We start from the raw sequence: 17,431 nt of genomic DNA, 5'->3' as shown, positions 1-17,431 counted from the left end.
GGTGTAACACGCGCGATCTCGAATTAATCGAGATGCGAACATGCTAAGTGTAAGGGAAGATTTACTCACTTGCATTAATAGTGGGTCAATTGATATGAATATTATTTACAGTTAAAGAATGGGATACATTACATTTTTCGAAACAACTCAACAGACTCAAAGTGCTGACACTGCTAACAGATAATAGGAACTTAGGAAGCAAAGTGTATCTATCAGGATAGCAGATACTTGTTTTGGAGCATTGTTTCTTTGATACCTAATACTCTTGACAATACCTATTGATTGACACTATTTGTAGGTACCTAGGAATGAATTATTAGGAACCATAAAAAATAACCCGTATGTATATTATTATTTTTTTTTATGGGATAGGAGGCAAACGAGCAGACAGGTCGCCTGATGGTAAGCGATCACCGCCGCCCATGGACACCCGAAACACCAGACGTGTTGGAGGTGCGTTGCCGGCCTTTAAGATGGGTGTACGCTCTTTTCTAAATTGTCTGTCGCGCAAAGTGACACAGTTGGTTGAGTTGGTACACCTTCTAATCTAAGTAAGAATTTCGTAAACCAAAGTAGTACAAAAAACGCATGACTCTTGTAAAATTATACAATGTCGAATATTATGTTCCTACAACAATAATTTGTTTCCTTACTTATCACAAATGTTGTCGATGTCTCATAACTTTCAAGTCCTAATAACGTCGCTCCTTATACAGCACAGGATATAACGAGCGACATAAAAACTCGCGTGAAGCCGCTTTGGATTCAAGGAAGGCTTAATCGTTGATGATGTAGTAAATTTTAAATGGTAATTATGTAAAGTAACCTTTGGGCTAGCGTGGTTTAATGATAGCTTTTTCTATCTTGTTTAGTGCGGGAATGCTGTAAGAATTGCAGTAAACGTTATGGCGTCTCGTCTTGTCCAGACATACATGTAGACATACTGTATGTGTGACGTAGAAACATGATATTTAGTTTTGGATATTTCACTTAAAACTCGTTTATTTAAAGACAATAATGCTGTTAAATGGTTAACCTCAAAGTTGTTAATAACAAAGTTGTACCTACGTCGTTAGACACCCATAGAAACAATTGTGAGAAGGTTCAATACATTATTAACTATTAATAGCTTCTATCACATCAGGACCCTTTGTTACCTATCACTGCCTCTTGATAACATGATGAAGGTCCATTTTTCTATTCACTTTTATCTCTTCTTTTTGATTACTTCTGTAAGTGTTGTACATATTTCAAGCACGTCTTTCTTATTTCTGTGATAATAACCAAAAGGTGTATAATAGATGGCTTAATGTACAATAGCTTAGTGTAAATTTTAACATGCAATTAATAGATACCGATGTAATCACTATCCGATTGTCATGCGTTATAAGAATACGACCGTAATACGCGAAAAAAACTAGTACAAATCAAGACTATACTAAGTTGAAAAATTCTGAAAACGCAGTTCTGAAATGCAAAGCATGTGATAAGCTGCCTGTCCTATGCGTGGTCTATTAGAACATTTCTGTGTAGTAGTTCATCTAATAGGGCTAGGGCTGATAATTGGCGAGCGTTCAACTCGCGGACAAATTGCCATCACGTGATCCAGTGCACTTGTCTAGTGCACTTTAAACATTGTTCTATGAAATGGTCAATGCAGAAGCTAATGACCCACGCATTCTTTGAGATCCTCGAAGTTTATCGTGTCTATCAAAATTTTAAAACTGTCTTTGGGTCTATGTTGCTCAAAATAAGCCATGATGCTAGAAGTAACTACACGACTGTCTTCCGATTTCAATGAAGCTCTTTTGTTTTGGTATTGACTATTGACAGTATTGACAAACAAGCTGAACATAAATTGTATTTTCTTAAAGAACTAGCATTTTTTTTGCCACGAAACTCTGGACACAGAAACGTTTTGTAGATTTCAGTTTGGCGTCAGATTGTCAAAATAAAGACAACATAATGCTTTGTGATGCCCTTACAATATTTATATTATGGCTATTATTTTACACTCACCGCAAATCCATACATCAGAAAATTACATATCAAACAAACTTCATTAACTTCATGATCAATGATATCCGGATTCCGTGTAGTCATTATTAACAGCGATTATCGCGAGTCGAAAACAAAATTAAACGTTGCCGTAATAAATAATAAACCTCATAAGGGTGATTGACCGGAAAACAATCAGGTAGGTACTTAGGTTCCAAATGTAATCTTTCTCGGAAATCGACCGCTGCCAAAAAACGAGCGTTCGCGTGCTCCGGGGAAAATAAAATACTCCGTCCTATCATCATGCGCTTTTGTAATAAATAATGACCTCGTCAAGATCGTTTCTCAAAAAGGGCTTGGCGCATTCCCTTTAAGCGAACGATGAGCGAAACCACTGGTTTTACCAACCAGCTCACAGGTTACATGACGAGAGAAAACTCTTACACTGGTTCTCAAAAGCAATCAACTAGCAAAACCATCGGAATGCCACTCAACTCCGGCTTGCAGCAACTTTTTATGACGTCCTGATACAACCAGCGTCACAAATCCGCCGACAATGCCCTCTTGCCGCCCTCGTAATAGAGCCCTTTATGCCCCGGAATTTCATTTGCCGCCGACTGTACCGCCATACCGGTCCAACTGCATCATTAACCGATGCCGTCTCGAATTAACGCTCGTCGATTGTCAAAATTGACGAATTACGCATTTTAAGGGTTTAATTTTTTACGAGTTGGACCACCGACGGAAAATTACGACGAATCGGACATTGTATGTATTGTAGAAAGGTACTTAATAGTTATTTGTTATACAAGGGGGCAAAGTTGTATTTTAACGCCGAGTGTGGAATTGAAAAACGAGCAAGTGAAAGGAGTCTATAGTTGAACCACGAGCGAAGCGAGTGGTTCGAGAATAGAATCCTGAACTTGCGAGTTTTTTAACACACGAGAAGTAAAATACATTTGCACCCGAGTGTAACACAAAACTTTTCCCCTCACTATAGCGAGGAAACTACAACGGAAAAAATGCGTTTATCACTGCTTCCAGTAGTTCCACAGGTGGTAAATCATCTTTATTACTAGATTCACATACTTTTATCAATTTTAAAGCAGTTAATTTGACTTTATTCAAGGTCAAATTACTTTACTCACTAGTGGATAAAATGCGATTTTACCCGCTGGTATTAAAGGACAAAACACGTGTTTCCGAGCTAGTGAGGGGAAAAAATACAAACAAGCCGATACGAATGCGAGCCCTGCCTTTCAGTGTAGATAACCTTGCCAGTTCGCGGCGACAAATAAGGCCATCACAGTGCTATTTACAATTCCATATCGATGTTATAATTAGAAAGGTATGTAATTATTGCTATTCTTTCCTTATAAAAACATATAATGTAATGCATTCATATACAGATGACCAACTGTTGCAATACTTAGCTACGACCAGTGTTGCCAGATTATAATTCTGTAAATCTGTAGGCTGCGGCCAAAATATCCGTAGAATTCCGTAGATTGCAATTTAAAAAATCCGTAGTTCTACAGACTTTTCTTTTAAGTTTTTATGGCCGATTCCGTCTCTAGAAAAAGCGGAAAATTAAAAAAAAATTAGGATAATTAAAAGACACGAAGAATTAAAATTTCGCGCCTTTTTACTGTGACACACCTCTGTTTGACAGACTATATTGAAGCATAAATAATGAGTAATGAAAAGTAGATGTAGCACTTCTACTTTTTCACCATATTATTAAGCTAGGAACATACTACGCGGACGTCCGTCGTAAATCGACCGCGGACGGGAATCTGGACAATAAAATTACACATAACCGTGCAAACTATCGGTCGACGGACGTGGACGTGGCCTTGAGCGCATGGACGTCCGATCGAAATCTGGCTCGCTGGATGTTTTGTTCCGTGCACACTGATCGGTCGCGGTCGCGGTCGATTTACGACGGACGTCCGCGTAGTATGTTCCTAGCTTCAATTCCGTTCCCTTTTACTACATTAGTGTAGCCTAGTATCTTCTTAGTAGTTTGTGGTGTAGCCTTAGAAAGTTAGATCTTGTACAGCGTGAGCGGCGTGTAACGAAACGCAAAAGTATAAATAGTCGCTATAGTCCAAATTGAGTCCGAAGCACATCCGAAGCATGACAGACGGGAATCACGTTTCGTTATTAGCAATAACTCACAATATCTTTATTGCTTACATGTATAATTTAGTAAAAAATTGTGTTATTGGAATTCCGTAGAAATTTCAAAAAAATCCGTAGGTCTGTGTTGAAGCCCCGAAATCCGTAGATCTACAGACTTTTCCGTAGATCTGGCTACGCTGGCTACGACACCGAGCAATAAGGTACCGTCTATACTGGCTTTACATCAACAGTGCTGACAAAATGAATACCAAAAAGGTTCCTACTCCTTGTTCACAATTTAAAGGCCTCACTGCGTAGGGCCACCCAATATGATACTTTAATCCACTTTAAATGACCGCATTGCCCAAGTTATTTTGAGTAATAGTCTTTACAATAAAAGGCGCCTGAAATAATTCAGCATAACAAAAAATAAAACCGCCTTCAAAAAAAAGCGCGTTACAAAACACGTAGAAACTAAAAAGCAAAAATAATAAACCTTTGAATTCAGATTTCTTATCGTATTGCAATAATCTAAACATCCAAATTATAAACAAATCAATTATTTTTGTAGTCGGTGCCAGACCTGTTCGTCGCCTTGCTATATTGCCTGTTTGGCCCCACCCAACCATACTCAGGCTGGCCCCGACTCCAAAAATAATTGATTTGTTTATAATTTGGATGTTTAGATTATTGCAATACGATAAGAAATCTGAATTCAAAGGTTTATTATTTTTGCTTTTTAGTTTCTACGTGTTTTGTAACGCGCTTTTTTTTGAAGGCGGTTTTATTTTTTGTTAAAAAGTTAATTTATTTGTTGATTTTTAGTGGTTCCTAGTGATATTATATGTATCAGTCCGAATATATGTACAGTAGTGAAAGAATTATCCTTTAACTCCTAACCATTGAGGAGTTGACCTTCCATCATCAGCTCAGCCACATAAAATTACTACCTTCAGGCGTAAATACTGGTGTACCTTTGAAAAATACACTAAAAACATTACATATGCCTATAACATTTGAAGAGTTCCCTCGATTTCTCCAAGATCCCATCATCAGACCCTGACTTGGTGCCAATGGGACCATCTCGGGGTTATACCCATTCGATCAAAAAAAAAAAAAAATCGGTCCACGATTCTCGGAGATATCGAGTAACATACATATAAAAAAAAAAAAAAAAAAAAAAAACATTCAGTCGAATTGAGAACCTCCTCCTTTTTTGAAGTCGGTTAAAAATCAGGTTAAGGTTAACTGTATATGCAATTAAATATCCATTTTTAAAAATACATCCTTAATGTTGAGGTCGTTAACTGCAATTATTAATATTTATTGTACGACATATATAATCGGCGGTTCACTGAACTTTATTGTGGGCGTGACTAATCCCGAGGAAGTCCGAAACACCTGAATAAGCGTGTGACACATATCTTAAACAATTGTGAATGTGATTTAAACCTAAGCAGATATTAGCTTTGCAGATGTCTACGAAGATTGAAACTTTTGGACTGGTCTTGGACTTGCTGAGGAAACAGCCTGAAACTGAATGGCCGTAAGAGAAAGACGAAGAGTCCCTATCAAAAAAGGGTAAAACGAATATCTACTTGCAAATGTACCATTCCTTAGAATTACGGTAAGATTTGATGGTTTTTTTTTTGCCTAATTCCCGTTTTCGCGAACGCCGTCGTTTTCTTCATCAACCGATTGCCCTTATCATTTCTGATCGGCGCAGCATGTCTTCTCCTTTCATACCTCTCTATAGCGCCCGTCATCTCATCATCTGTTTCTTCGTAAGAGTGAATTTTCATATCGATCTCCACTCGATTCCAAAATTTGGAAGATCTTCAAATTTTTAAAAACAGGAAGATATTTTTCCTTATGTTGCTCACTAGATTTTATCAATTCTTATAAACGTGAGCCCAAATCCGGGCGCTAAACGCATATTCATAATTCACCGAATAGTGCGCACAAAATGAGATGTTGTTTAACTATTCGGGTTCAACACGGGTCACAGCAATAGGAGTTTCGCAATCTTTACCATTAACTACCATTATCTGCTTAATGCAAATACGACCTGAATATTTAATATCATGCTTAATATTTACCTATAGTATTATCTATAAAATGTTTATTTGGTTACCTTGTTGCAATGTCAAATAAATATTATCCGCCAAACCAAAGTCTATAAAAGACTAATGTTGCAAAATAATGGCACCAGCTTGATAAGCGCATTTGCGGATTCGTCATTTGTTTAATCGGCGAATTGATTGTAATCTAATCGTGCAGTGAACTGACCTATGGCAACTAATGATAGTGCAACATGATAGGTGTAGGTACTTGTTGCAAAACGTCGACCACATACGGCATACGCGTTGCAGTCGGAATATGTGATGTCATATGTATCACGTGTTTTTTCTCGTGGTTGGACTTGGGTATTTGCTCGATTCTTTCGAATAGGTACAACCTGCGTTACAAAGTTCTCAGAGCTAAAATACTCTTTTCGTTATAGGTACTACTACGGAATTGGCAAATTAATAAACAGTTATTCCCTTAATCTCACATGAAACGGCCACATTGTTGAAAACGTCTGCGAACCGAGCTGCTAATGAAATGTTGAAAACATATAACTCGCACGAAAATAATAATTGGTGTAATAGTATAGAATAGAATAGAAGAAATTTATTCAGAAAACGCTTAAATTTAGGAATTACATAGACAGTACTAGTTTATTATTAAGCGTCACTGAAAGGGTCTCCACTCAGCTTAATGTCAAGATACCACTTAAGAATCTTGACGCTGGTCTTCCGTGGAAACCCTTCCGAGAGAGCGCAACTACATGCTAAAGTACATAATAGTGTTTATATATAGGTAAGTGCAAAACCTGAAATAGATACCAAAGATACCATACACCAAAGAAAAAGCGATCAAGCTCACTCGTATAGGTAGGTACAAAGAGTTTCAAAAATTTAATTTGGTATGATTGTTATTATTTAAATGAAGACCACAATTTAAATGTAGACCACAAAGAAATAAAGAATTTACGAAATTAATTACGAAATTACGGCACCGAAACAGTCGTCATTAAAGGTGAAGTAGAATTTAACGCTATAATGTAATATAATACAATATAAGGGGGGCACTCTTTCCATTTGGACAGGCCCAGCTGAGTTTAATTTTTTTTTTGTGAATTTAAAATATGTTTTTTTAATTTACATTTAAATGATCCAATTGATGGTGAATTTCTTATAGGTGGAGGAATATTGTTCCAGCACTTCGTGGCAGAGTATTTAAAACAATAGTGCACAAACTTAATCTCTTTTTAAACACAAAATGCAAGATTTTTAGTGAGATAATGAGAGTAGTAAGATAGACATAATAAAGGTAATCTAATTCATAGTTTGATTAGATAGGCTGGAGTTTGAATGAAGTTGTATTCACTTAAGCTACTACTACTAAATTAGACAATCTACCATTTCCCGAGTTAATCAAGGAAACGAATGTATTTTAAGCCCCCCTAACAAGCGCGGAGATGCCACGTCCTGTCACGCGTGGCCAACGCGTTAAGAAATCCGGCCCACTGCCCGATATTACAGAAACCGGGAATTTGGCTAACATAACAGACTTCGCTTTTGAAATCCGGGGGAATGTTAAAGTTTCCGTTAGAAAAAATATGTTTACTATTGAATTTGAAATCATTACAACAAATCGAGAACTCAATTTCATGAAGTTTCAAAGGAGGTTATAGTTATCGTCACCTGATGACCTGACTAGGCAGCCTTACAGCATTATTATAATAATTTCTACGGTACTCAAGGAGTTTAATGGTAAGAGAAGAGAAGTTAATAGATAGATATTGTAAATTAAAAAACACTAACAGATAAACATCAAACAAAATTATCATTTGAACATCAACGTCACAAAAGATCAGTCCCAAAATACGCTAACAAAATGTCAGTTCCCTTTTACAAGAACTCGTAGTGCTTTAAACGCATCGGTAACTTCAGAGCGTTGCGACAAACTTAACAATTCCGCTATGCAAAATTGGATCTGTCAAATCCCTAAAGGATTCCCCACAGCTGCCGGCGACTAGCTCTCCTAGCGAAGGCAAAGTTAGCGTGGTCGTTTCAACTGCGAGACTGCGATAACAAGCTTAAATTGTCAGACGGCGGCCCAGTGGCACAGATGCGCTACTGAAATAGAGCTGCACCTTTTACTTCTTAATTTTATTGCATTTCAATTGGATGGAGCACGTGGCTTACTGCACGGCCTATTTTCTGTGATGCAATCGGTGGCTGGACTCGCGATGGGAGTTGACAAAGCAGACGGGTCATGTATAGACGATAGGGGAAACGAGAACATAGGCAATAGGCATTCATGTTAGTGATATGATCGGAGCAACACGCAACCAATTATACACGATCGTGTGATTTCCTGCCAAAGTGCAACAGAGGTAATTATTTATATAACACAGAAAACAATGTTCAAACACTTCAATTCGCATTGCATACTTTTAAAATACAACTTTTGTGCAGATCATTCACTCAGATATATTTATTAACCATTAAGGTTAGTGCCCTAATCCCAACCAAGATTGTAATAAGCTTCTGTCCACGTGATGCCCGTGGTTTTTAGAGAATTTTCCTGTTTGTCGCTTTTTATCATGTAATATTGCATTTGACCTGAATTCTGTGCCATTATATCAGAGATATAATAGTCCTATCGGGGACGTCCAGTTCGGCCAAATTCAGGTCAGCAATCGTTACCACAAATTGATATTCGAATTAGCGATCGAGAGCAAAGTTATGCAACTGATTAAAAAGGCTTTAAATAATCGCTGACAATAGCGAATACACGTGGTCTTCATTAGGAAAAAAATGGGGACAAGAAATATTCCGGAGCATAAAGTCTAAGGCGTAGTTGAATCTTGACATGGAGACAAAAACATATGTAACTCCGTAAAGACAGATAAAGTGTAAGAAAAAAACGTACCTCAGAACCATAGAGAAAAAGGTACGGTGACCTATATGGAGTTACACATTTGGGGGACGCTCGGCTAGATGGCGCTAATATTAATATTTTACCTACATTTTAACACATATCAAGCTAAGAATATGGGCCAAATTGCAAAATTGAGGTTCAAAGGTCTTTTAAGCCTTTGTCAGTCTATGCACTGTGATTACACATTTTACTTTGAAAGTAACTCTCTATAAAACTCGATCCTCTTTGCATGGAGATTAAGTTACAAAGAACGAATATGTGTTGTTGATGGATTACTAGTAAGTGTGTGGGTAAACTGAACTTCGGCATCTGGTCAAAGGTTAATGAGACATGGTTTTATCTTTAAAATCCAGTGTATAATCTCTTTGTTTTGTCTGAACTGTATCTTTTGCTGAGGTGTGCCAATAAAGAGTATTCTATCTATCTATGTCCAGTCAACATATTGGCCAGGAAAAGGTACTACTATTATAGAATATGCTTGGATTGTTTTCTATTCCAAAGTATTTTAAGAATTTGCATGCTAAGAGATGTAGTAGCTTTATTTGACGTTCATATGCGCATTGTAATATGCCTACTTGAAAAATAAATATTTCATTTTCATTTTCATTTCATTTCATTTCATTTTCATTTCATTTCATTTTCATTTTCAGATCCCTGTCCCACCCACGCAAAGAGTAAAGAAACAACTCGTATCGTAATATTAGGATTAGGATCTTCTTCCACTTTAGGCAACTAATATTAGAACAAGCATGGAAATATCACCATTTACACATACACATTTTGTCAAGAAATCCATACTGATATTATAAATGGGAAAGTGTGTGTGTCTGTTTGTTTGTCCGTCTTTCGCAAAACGGAGCGACGAATTGACGTGATTTTTAAGTGGAGATAGTTGAAGGGACGGATAGTGACAGGTTACTTTTTGTCTCTTTCTAACGCGAGCGAAGCCGCGGGCAAAAGCTCATTTATATTTTTAGTCTTAAACATATTTTGAGTAATACGCAAACTAAACGTCCTAGCCCATTAAATATCGACTAAACAGAGCACCAGCTATTACAACTGGTCCACTTAACCTATTCTGAGACAAATGGAACAGTGGTCGCATTAACCTACTCTGATGAAAGAATGCACTGTTATCAATGCACCGATATCCTGCGCTATCAGTAGTAAATGGTACAAGGGCGAGTCGGACGCTGGTACAGTAAAAATATTAAATATAGATGCGGACGACGTGCCAAAACTATGTATCCACAGCCCTAACGTATGGAATAAACTCGTGTATATATATTTTTGGCACTTTGTCATCAATTCTCTTTTCAATTGTCTTTTTGTTTCTAATGGGGTGGCAACGCGCATGTGACACTGTTTGATTTGCAGGCGTCCATAGGTTACGGTGACCGCTTAACATCAGGCGGGCCGTGTGCTTGTTTGCCACCGACGTAGTATAATTAAAAAAAACTATATTAAATACGTTGACTGTGAAGTCAACCAATTCGAACCCTAGGCCACTGTAGAACTATGTCTTAGTGACGTTATAAATCAGATAGTAAGAAAATCTCTAGCTGCTTGTCATTTTGGCATAATTGTAGAGTGACCTAAGATTCCAAATGGTTGATTGTACCAGGCACATGCCTTAAACGGTGGCTAGTTAGAAATGGTTATTGTAGAAGTTGCTAACGTTTTTAATAGAAAAGTGTTTTTTGCTGGAATGCATTTTGAGCTCAAGCAATCCATATTTTCAGAAGAGTCAACCATAATAGAACCCGTTTTAAGAATCTCAAATAGACATTGCAAAAATGTAAGGGTAAATATCGGAGATAAATACATCAATACTGCGAATGGAAATTCTGCACAATTTCAGAGAGATTGAAGAACCAAATGTGTAACGGATACAGCACTCACAAAGGTAGCTCATCCAAAATATTTAGACGGCATACGTAGCGAATAGAAATAAATAATCTAAAAGGAATAATAAACTCCATATGTTTTTCATTAAAGAAATAAAATAGAAATAAGATACATTATTATAAATAAAAGATTCTTATTAGAGACCGGTCTCTATCGTAAAACTACCTGCGTCTTCTGTATAGGCCAAATTACAGTTCTCGTGCTATAATCATACTATTTCACCAACATTAATAACTACTTATTACTAACCCTGTAGTTGAATTAATAAGGAGTTAATTTGAGAGCATACGGACATTTTTGTCGAGTTAGCTCGATAAAATATCCAGTTCTATTATTTTTAATCCGTTGTCATTGTATAAGTTTTTTCAACTTTCACGCATAGTTACTCAGGAATGATTAATGACAGTTATGAGAGACGATGTGCGTTTAACGCTCCGTCTTGCGTGAGCGACGGGCGACGCGACGCGACGCGACGCGATGCGACGCGATGCGACGGCGATGGCTCAAGGTCATCGCGTATCCATCGCGCGAAACTTCGGCACTAGCATTTTGGTGATTAGAATCACAAGATTCGCCGTCTTTCACAATGTGCAAATGGTCTAGCGGGTTTGACTTCTAGGTGGAATCGTTTGCGCCATGAGTGTCGTGAGTTCGAATCTCGGCTCACGCAATCTTTTTGCATTTTTATTTACTTTTTTCTTTTATGTTCTACTAGCTTTTGCCCGCGGCTTCTCTTGAAAGACGGACAAACAAACAGACACACACACACATTCCAGTTTAATCAGTATGGATTATTTGATTTTGTTTACCTGCTTATTTCTTTCTCTAAGATTCTACTTTCTTATTTTTTTTTAAGAACTCCGGGTTTTATACTAACAAGGAAAGTTTTAAGTAGCACACAATAATACTGCATTTTGTTTTTATTAACTTAATGTTTATTTTAATCCATACTAATATTATAAACGGGAAAGTGTGTGTGTGTCTATTTATTTGTCCGTCCTTCACGGCAAAACTGAGCGACGAATTAACGTATAGGTACTATTTACTTATAACGAATGCTATTTACTTAATGTTGAAATGAAAAAATGTCATACAGTGTAACCCAGTGTTTTTAATGCTGCCATCTAGTGTCGACTGGCATAACCACTACACTAAGAGCCCTTATTCCTTAGAGCGTTCATCAATTTCGTGAAATAGCCATTGATAGATGGCGTTGGCGCTCGGTACGCGAGCCACCGGTAACGCAACACACAGGCAAGAATGATCTTGATAGTTTTGAATTTAATTGCTAGTAACAATTCTTTTGGTTTCATGTGTTAACTTTTTTGTAAAGTTTACAAGAGATAAGAATATATTATTATTAAGTATATGGTACCTACTAATTGTAAGTAACTTAAAATAAACAGTTTCAAAGAGCTGAGCTGTGTGCAAAAAATTACATGTGCTATTGGCCCGGCTAATTAGATCAAACATGGTCGAGTTACGATAAGTAGAATAGCAGTTCTGTTATTCATTTCCTGACTCGATCATGTGACCTTGGACATCATCGAGATCGACGCTGCTCATCAGCCCAAATGTAATAAGCCCAAATATAGTGGAGTTATTATAAGTAAAATAGCAGTTTTGTTGACCATATCCTGACTCCACCATGAAAACCAGAACCTCATCCTGGGGGCCGGGTTTTGAATCTCACATATGGGATTTGTCACTAAAATACCGGTTGAAAACAGTGAATTGCTTAGTATTTTCAGTGACAATTTTCTGAATTCGAACGCGTGAGACTCAAAAATCGGTCCCCTCCCCTGGTCCCGAAATATAATAATAATTCAAACTCTCATCAGATTTCAAGTAAAATTTCTTGGATAAAATTGCATGTGTAAAAATCAGGCGGACCGTATGCCTGTTTGCCACCAACAGGATCAAGATTTGTTTAGTCGCAGTACCTATACAGCACTTCTCAGAACTATCTAGCTGCTTACGCTTACGAGAGCACGGTGCGCCGGACTATCGAACGTAGGTCCAGTCTATGAGCGCTGGGCGCAGACTGAACTGAGCAGTGAGCGGGCCCGTGTCAGCAGTGTATTTTATTCGAATTTTATGTGCTTTAAAATAGTACATTACGATACAAGTGCGTAAAAAAGGAAGTTCGAAACGAGTGGCGATAAATTAAAACACGACCGAAGGGAGTGTTTTAAATCGACACGAGTTACGAATTTCCTTTTCGCACGTGTATCGTACGACGTTTTTCAGTACAGATGAGCCTCCGAAGTTTCGACCTGGCATATAATGAACCACTTCTCGCACTAGTGCGTAAAAAAAACACCATCTGTACTGAAAAATATCTATCGACACAAAGGTATGTCTTATATGTATTTTTTTTTATATGGCAACAAGAAGTTCTGGTTTAGGATAATATTATTATTTAAGAGTTAAGGAATTACAATGAACGCCCCTTAAAGAGTAGTCTAATTATATTTTTTTTGTATGGGTACCTTTCCTTGTTAGTATAAAAGCCGGAGTTATTAAAAATGAAATAAAAATAAGAATGAAGATTCTTACAGAAAGAAAAAAGTAAACAATCAAATAATAGAAAATAAAAGAAACAAAAATAAAACTGCAAAAGCACGCTTCAGCCGAGGTTCGAACTCACACCGCTGGCGCGGCGTCCAGACGTCGAAACCGCTAGGCTACGAGCCCGTTGTAATAACTAGTTAATTTTGTGATCCTATTCACCAAAGTCAAGTGCTAGTACATATATCGTAAGGTCATCGCACTAGTGTTTCATATTTTTAGTTCACACTTAAATTTTAATATTTTTCGCAGACAATCTCGTATCACCGTGCACATAATCAAAGGCTGTCAATACAAGTTACAAAAGTTGTAATTTCCTTACTTTTTAGGCACATTACTCCTTTGGTCAACTTATGTTAATTTGAATATTTTGAATTTTTATTATAAGAAAATATAAAGAATGAAATGTGAGACTAGTAATCAATCGTTATTTCTCTAGTCCGACCTCTCTACGTATTGAATTTGCTTCTAAAAATCAAATAGCTTGATCGCGCGCCCATCGCCATCGCATCGCGTCGCATCGCCGTCGCGGGCCGTCGCGGGCCGTCGCTTACGCAAGACACTCCCATATGAACACAGCGGTTTGATCGCATCGCGTCGCATCGCGTCGCTTAACATTCGCATGTTCATCGCTAGTTCGTCGCGTCGCATCGCCGTCGCGTTCCGTCGCCCACCTAAGACAAGTCCATAGAGATAGAAGGTTTGATTTCGTCGTATCGCATCGCATCGCGTCGCCGTCGCGGGTTCGTCGCTCACGCAAGACGCGGCGTAAGAGTGAACGATTCTATTATTTCAAAAACTTTTACCTCAGCTCAGACTACAGAAGAGTTAGGACAGAAGGTTAAACTTCAGATTGCTGTTCAAAAAATGATTCTTAACTAGAGTAATCGATACAAGAAAAATTTACTGCTGCACGAGTTACGAGTCGTAATCGTATCGGTTTACAGCTCGCGTGCGCGACCGTTTCTGCGCAGACACAACAAAAATGTACAACAGGCTGGGCTACTAGTACTAAACTACCTTTAGAACATTCTCTCTTATTACATTCCAATAAGATCTACAAAAGTAATGTCGATGAGCAAAACAAACAGATGTATCTTTGTAAAAGATGTTATAGTTTTTTGTGGCTATCCTTTATCTGGTGTCTATTAACAGTCACATTTACTCGTGTTTCTAATAAAAAATAAGAGGGACGAGCCCGACGAGTTATTAACAATATTTTCTTGTGTGAAGATATAAGACATAATTCAAACTTGAAATTAATAGTTTATAATACAACAAATATACAAAATATTTCAGCGCAATATCTAGCATGATATCAACTAATTTTAGTTGTGCATGAGCAACAAAGCTTTTAAATAGAGAGAATTATTTGAAACTACACCTAGTCCAAAATATCGAATACACTTTATCGTAGGTACACTGAATGGAAAAAATATACGAGTATACAGCTTTGACATTATTTATTAGTTTCTAAAAAAATAACGTCTCAATCCACAAGCACTAAAATTCATCTTTTACGTGTATTTAATTTATACAAATTGAAGCTTTAAACTGTGAACAATGGCAACAAGCCGCATTTTACGCACCGGCTAATTACCTACGCAACTCGGAGGGCGGGCGGCGTAGGCGGCGCGCGCCTGATTTATTCACCTTTATGCGATTTTCATCGGCAACAATCGATTCAAACGATCTTAATCGATTCCTGCATCGAGTGCAACGCACCGAGCTTTCGTGCGAGCGCCAATGGATCTCAATTGCAGTTAACAATTCATTATGACGCTATCTTATGATCGCGATGCGGGCGAATTGATTTTATTTATTGCACCAACCATATAATGGAGATTCGGAGGCATTGGCTCACTTTAGGTGTTATTATATATCTTTTGCATATTATTTGTTTCATGACCTTTTTAGGGTTCCGTACCTCAAAAGGAAAAAACGGAACCCTTATAGGATCACTTTGTTGTCCGTCTGTCCGTCCGTCCGTCTGTCAAGACCCTTTTTCTCAGGAACGCGTGGAGGTATGAAGCTGAAATTTATATCAATTACTCAGGTCTACTGTCCCTTGAAGCTGTGAAAAAATCAAACTTCTAAGCCAACGCAATCAAAAGACACAGCCGTTTATGCCGCAAATTTTCGACACTTGCAAGGGAATCAAAACCTACAGGGTGCTTCCCGTGAACTCAGAATCTTGAAATTTGGTACGAAGCAACGTCTTATAGCATAGATAAAGGAAAAATTACGAAAACCATAAATTTTTAGTTACATCACATAATATATTTTTTTTTAATAATTTTAACCTTACTACCCATTTCCTCATAAACGCGTAGAGGTATTAAATTGAAATTCATACCATTTAAGCTGCATATTACGGAACTCTCGGTGCGCGAGTCCGACTCGCACTTGGCCGGTTTTTTTTAAACTTTACTGCACGATAACAAGGCATTATGATTATGTATAATTAGGTTTTCCGCGAACCCGGGCCTCTAAGCATTTGCAAAAGGCATTATGTTTTTATTTTTTCGTTTTATGAGGTGCAGTCAAGTGTTTTCTTCTTCTTGTTGCTTTAATGTTCATTTATATGTATGTATGTACAGTACATGTACATGGTAAAAGGTTAATATGAATCAAACGCGGAAATACTAGATATTTTTCTTAAAAGTCCAGGTCCAGTGTTGTAAAAAGTCCAGGAAACCAGTTATTTCAAAAAAGGAAAGTGGGTTGTGAAAACCACCAATCACTGAAATTGAGCATGACCAAATATATCAAGAGTAAAAACCACTGGAAATAAAATTAAAGATAATTTACTTTCTAAATGCTTAATGTCACAACTTCTTGCAATCGCAGAAGATCTCAAAAAATAATTAATTTGTTCGGTTTTCTGCCACCCCGAACAATTGCGAACCGGACATTGCGGATCTTTGGTAATTTAATGATTTTAAGACTCCTCAAGTTACACGAGTGAAGGCCTAAGGGGGTTAATAAAATGATCCAATGGGCAATCCATGGATTTAAAGATCCCTAATGCAAACACATTTTCTGTTCTTATGTCTTGAAGTGTAAATTTCAGTAGTAACAAAATAAACACTTACCCATGTAGAGTGGCGACTGCCGGCTGCCGACGTTGTCGTCGACGTAGGGGATCCCCAGGGTAGCGATGCCGGTCTGTCCCACGCCCACGACCAGCAGGCACACGAACAGCCACGGGATCACCACCGCCGTCATCGAGGCGCGGTTCGCCGAGCTCTGCACGTGCGCCGCGTCACAAGAACTGTTGTTCGTCGTCCCGTCCGAACAGATCGGAGCCGCCCCGCCTTTGTGCGAGCCCAGGTGCACATCCAACAGCTCCGTCCCGTATTTCATGTGGGGCAGCACGCAGCCGATTACCCCCACGGCCAGCACCAGCATCATGCACGCGATCCATCGCGGCCGGTGCCCCCGCCCCGCCAGGTACGTCAAAAACAACGCCGTACATATCTGACCGATCTCCGTCGCCGCCAGCAACGTCCCCGTCGTCTTCGACTCGATCTTAAAAAGTTTCTCAACTGTTGTCGTCACGCTCACAAAATACGTGAGGAACATCCCCTGCAGCACCCAGCCGGATAGGAAAACCAGCATGAAGACTCGTGTCGAATGGAAGGCGGAGCGAGGGACGGCCTGCTGGGGCGGCAGTTTGCAGTCCAGGGAGCCATTGTTGTTTCCTGTAGCTAATTTTTCCTGTTCCTCTGGTGTCCCTTCGACTCCCCTCATGGCGTCCTCGGCCGGCGGGCCCGCGGGGCTCGCCTCCCCGCCCGCTGGTACTGGAGCGACCGCGTTCGCCCTGCGACAAAAAAGG

The 17,431-nt window shown here is 38.5% G+C and overlaps 1 protein-coding gene across 4 annotated transcripts in view; it reads right to left on the bottom strand.

Moving 5' to 3' along the window:
- Nucleotides 1–17,431, bottom strand: part of LOC125225854 (solute carrier organic anion transporter family member 74D-like) — a 68,804-nt gene that overhangs the window by 18,345 nt on the left and 33,028 nt on the right. For all 4 annotated transcript variants that reach the window (XM_048129728.1, XM_048129725.1, XM_048129727.1 and 1 more), the window contains exon 2: nt 16,689–17,416. In XM_048129728.1, coding sequence (XP_047985685.1) covers nt 16,689–17,346 — 658 coding nt within the window. In that variant the 5' untranslated portion in view covers nt 17,347–17,416. The remainder of the gene's footprint in view (nt 1–16,688; nt 17,417–17,431) is intronic.

Source organism: Leguminivora glycinivorella, chromosome 4 (genome assembly GCF_023078275.1).
Source record: "Leguminivora glycinivorella isolate SPB_JAAS2020 chromosome 4, LegGlyc_1.1, whole genome shotgun sequence".
Classification (NCBI taxonomy): domain Eukaryota; kingdom Metazoa; phylum Arthropoda; class Insecta; order Lepidoptera; family Tortricidae; genus Leguminivora; species Leguminivora glycinivorella.
The sequence above is the reverse complement of the archived record's forward strand: the minus strand, read 5'-3'. Positions and strand labels throughout refer to the sequence as shown.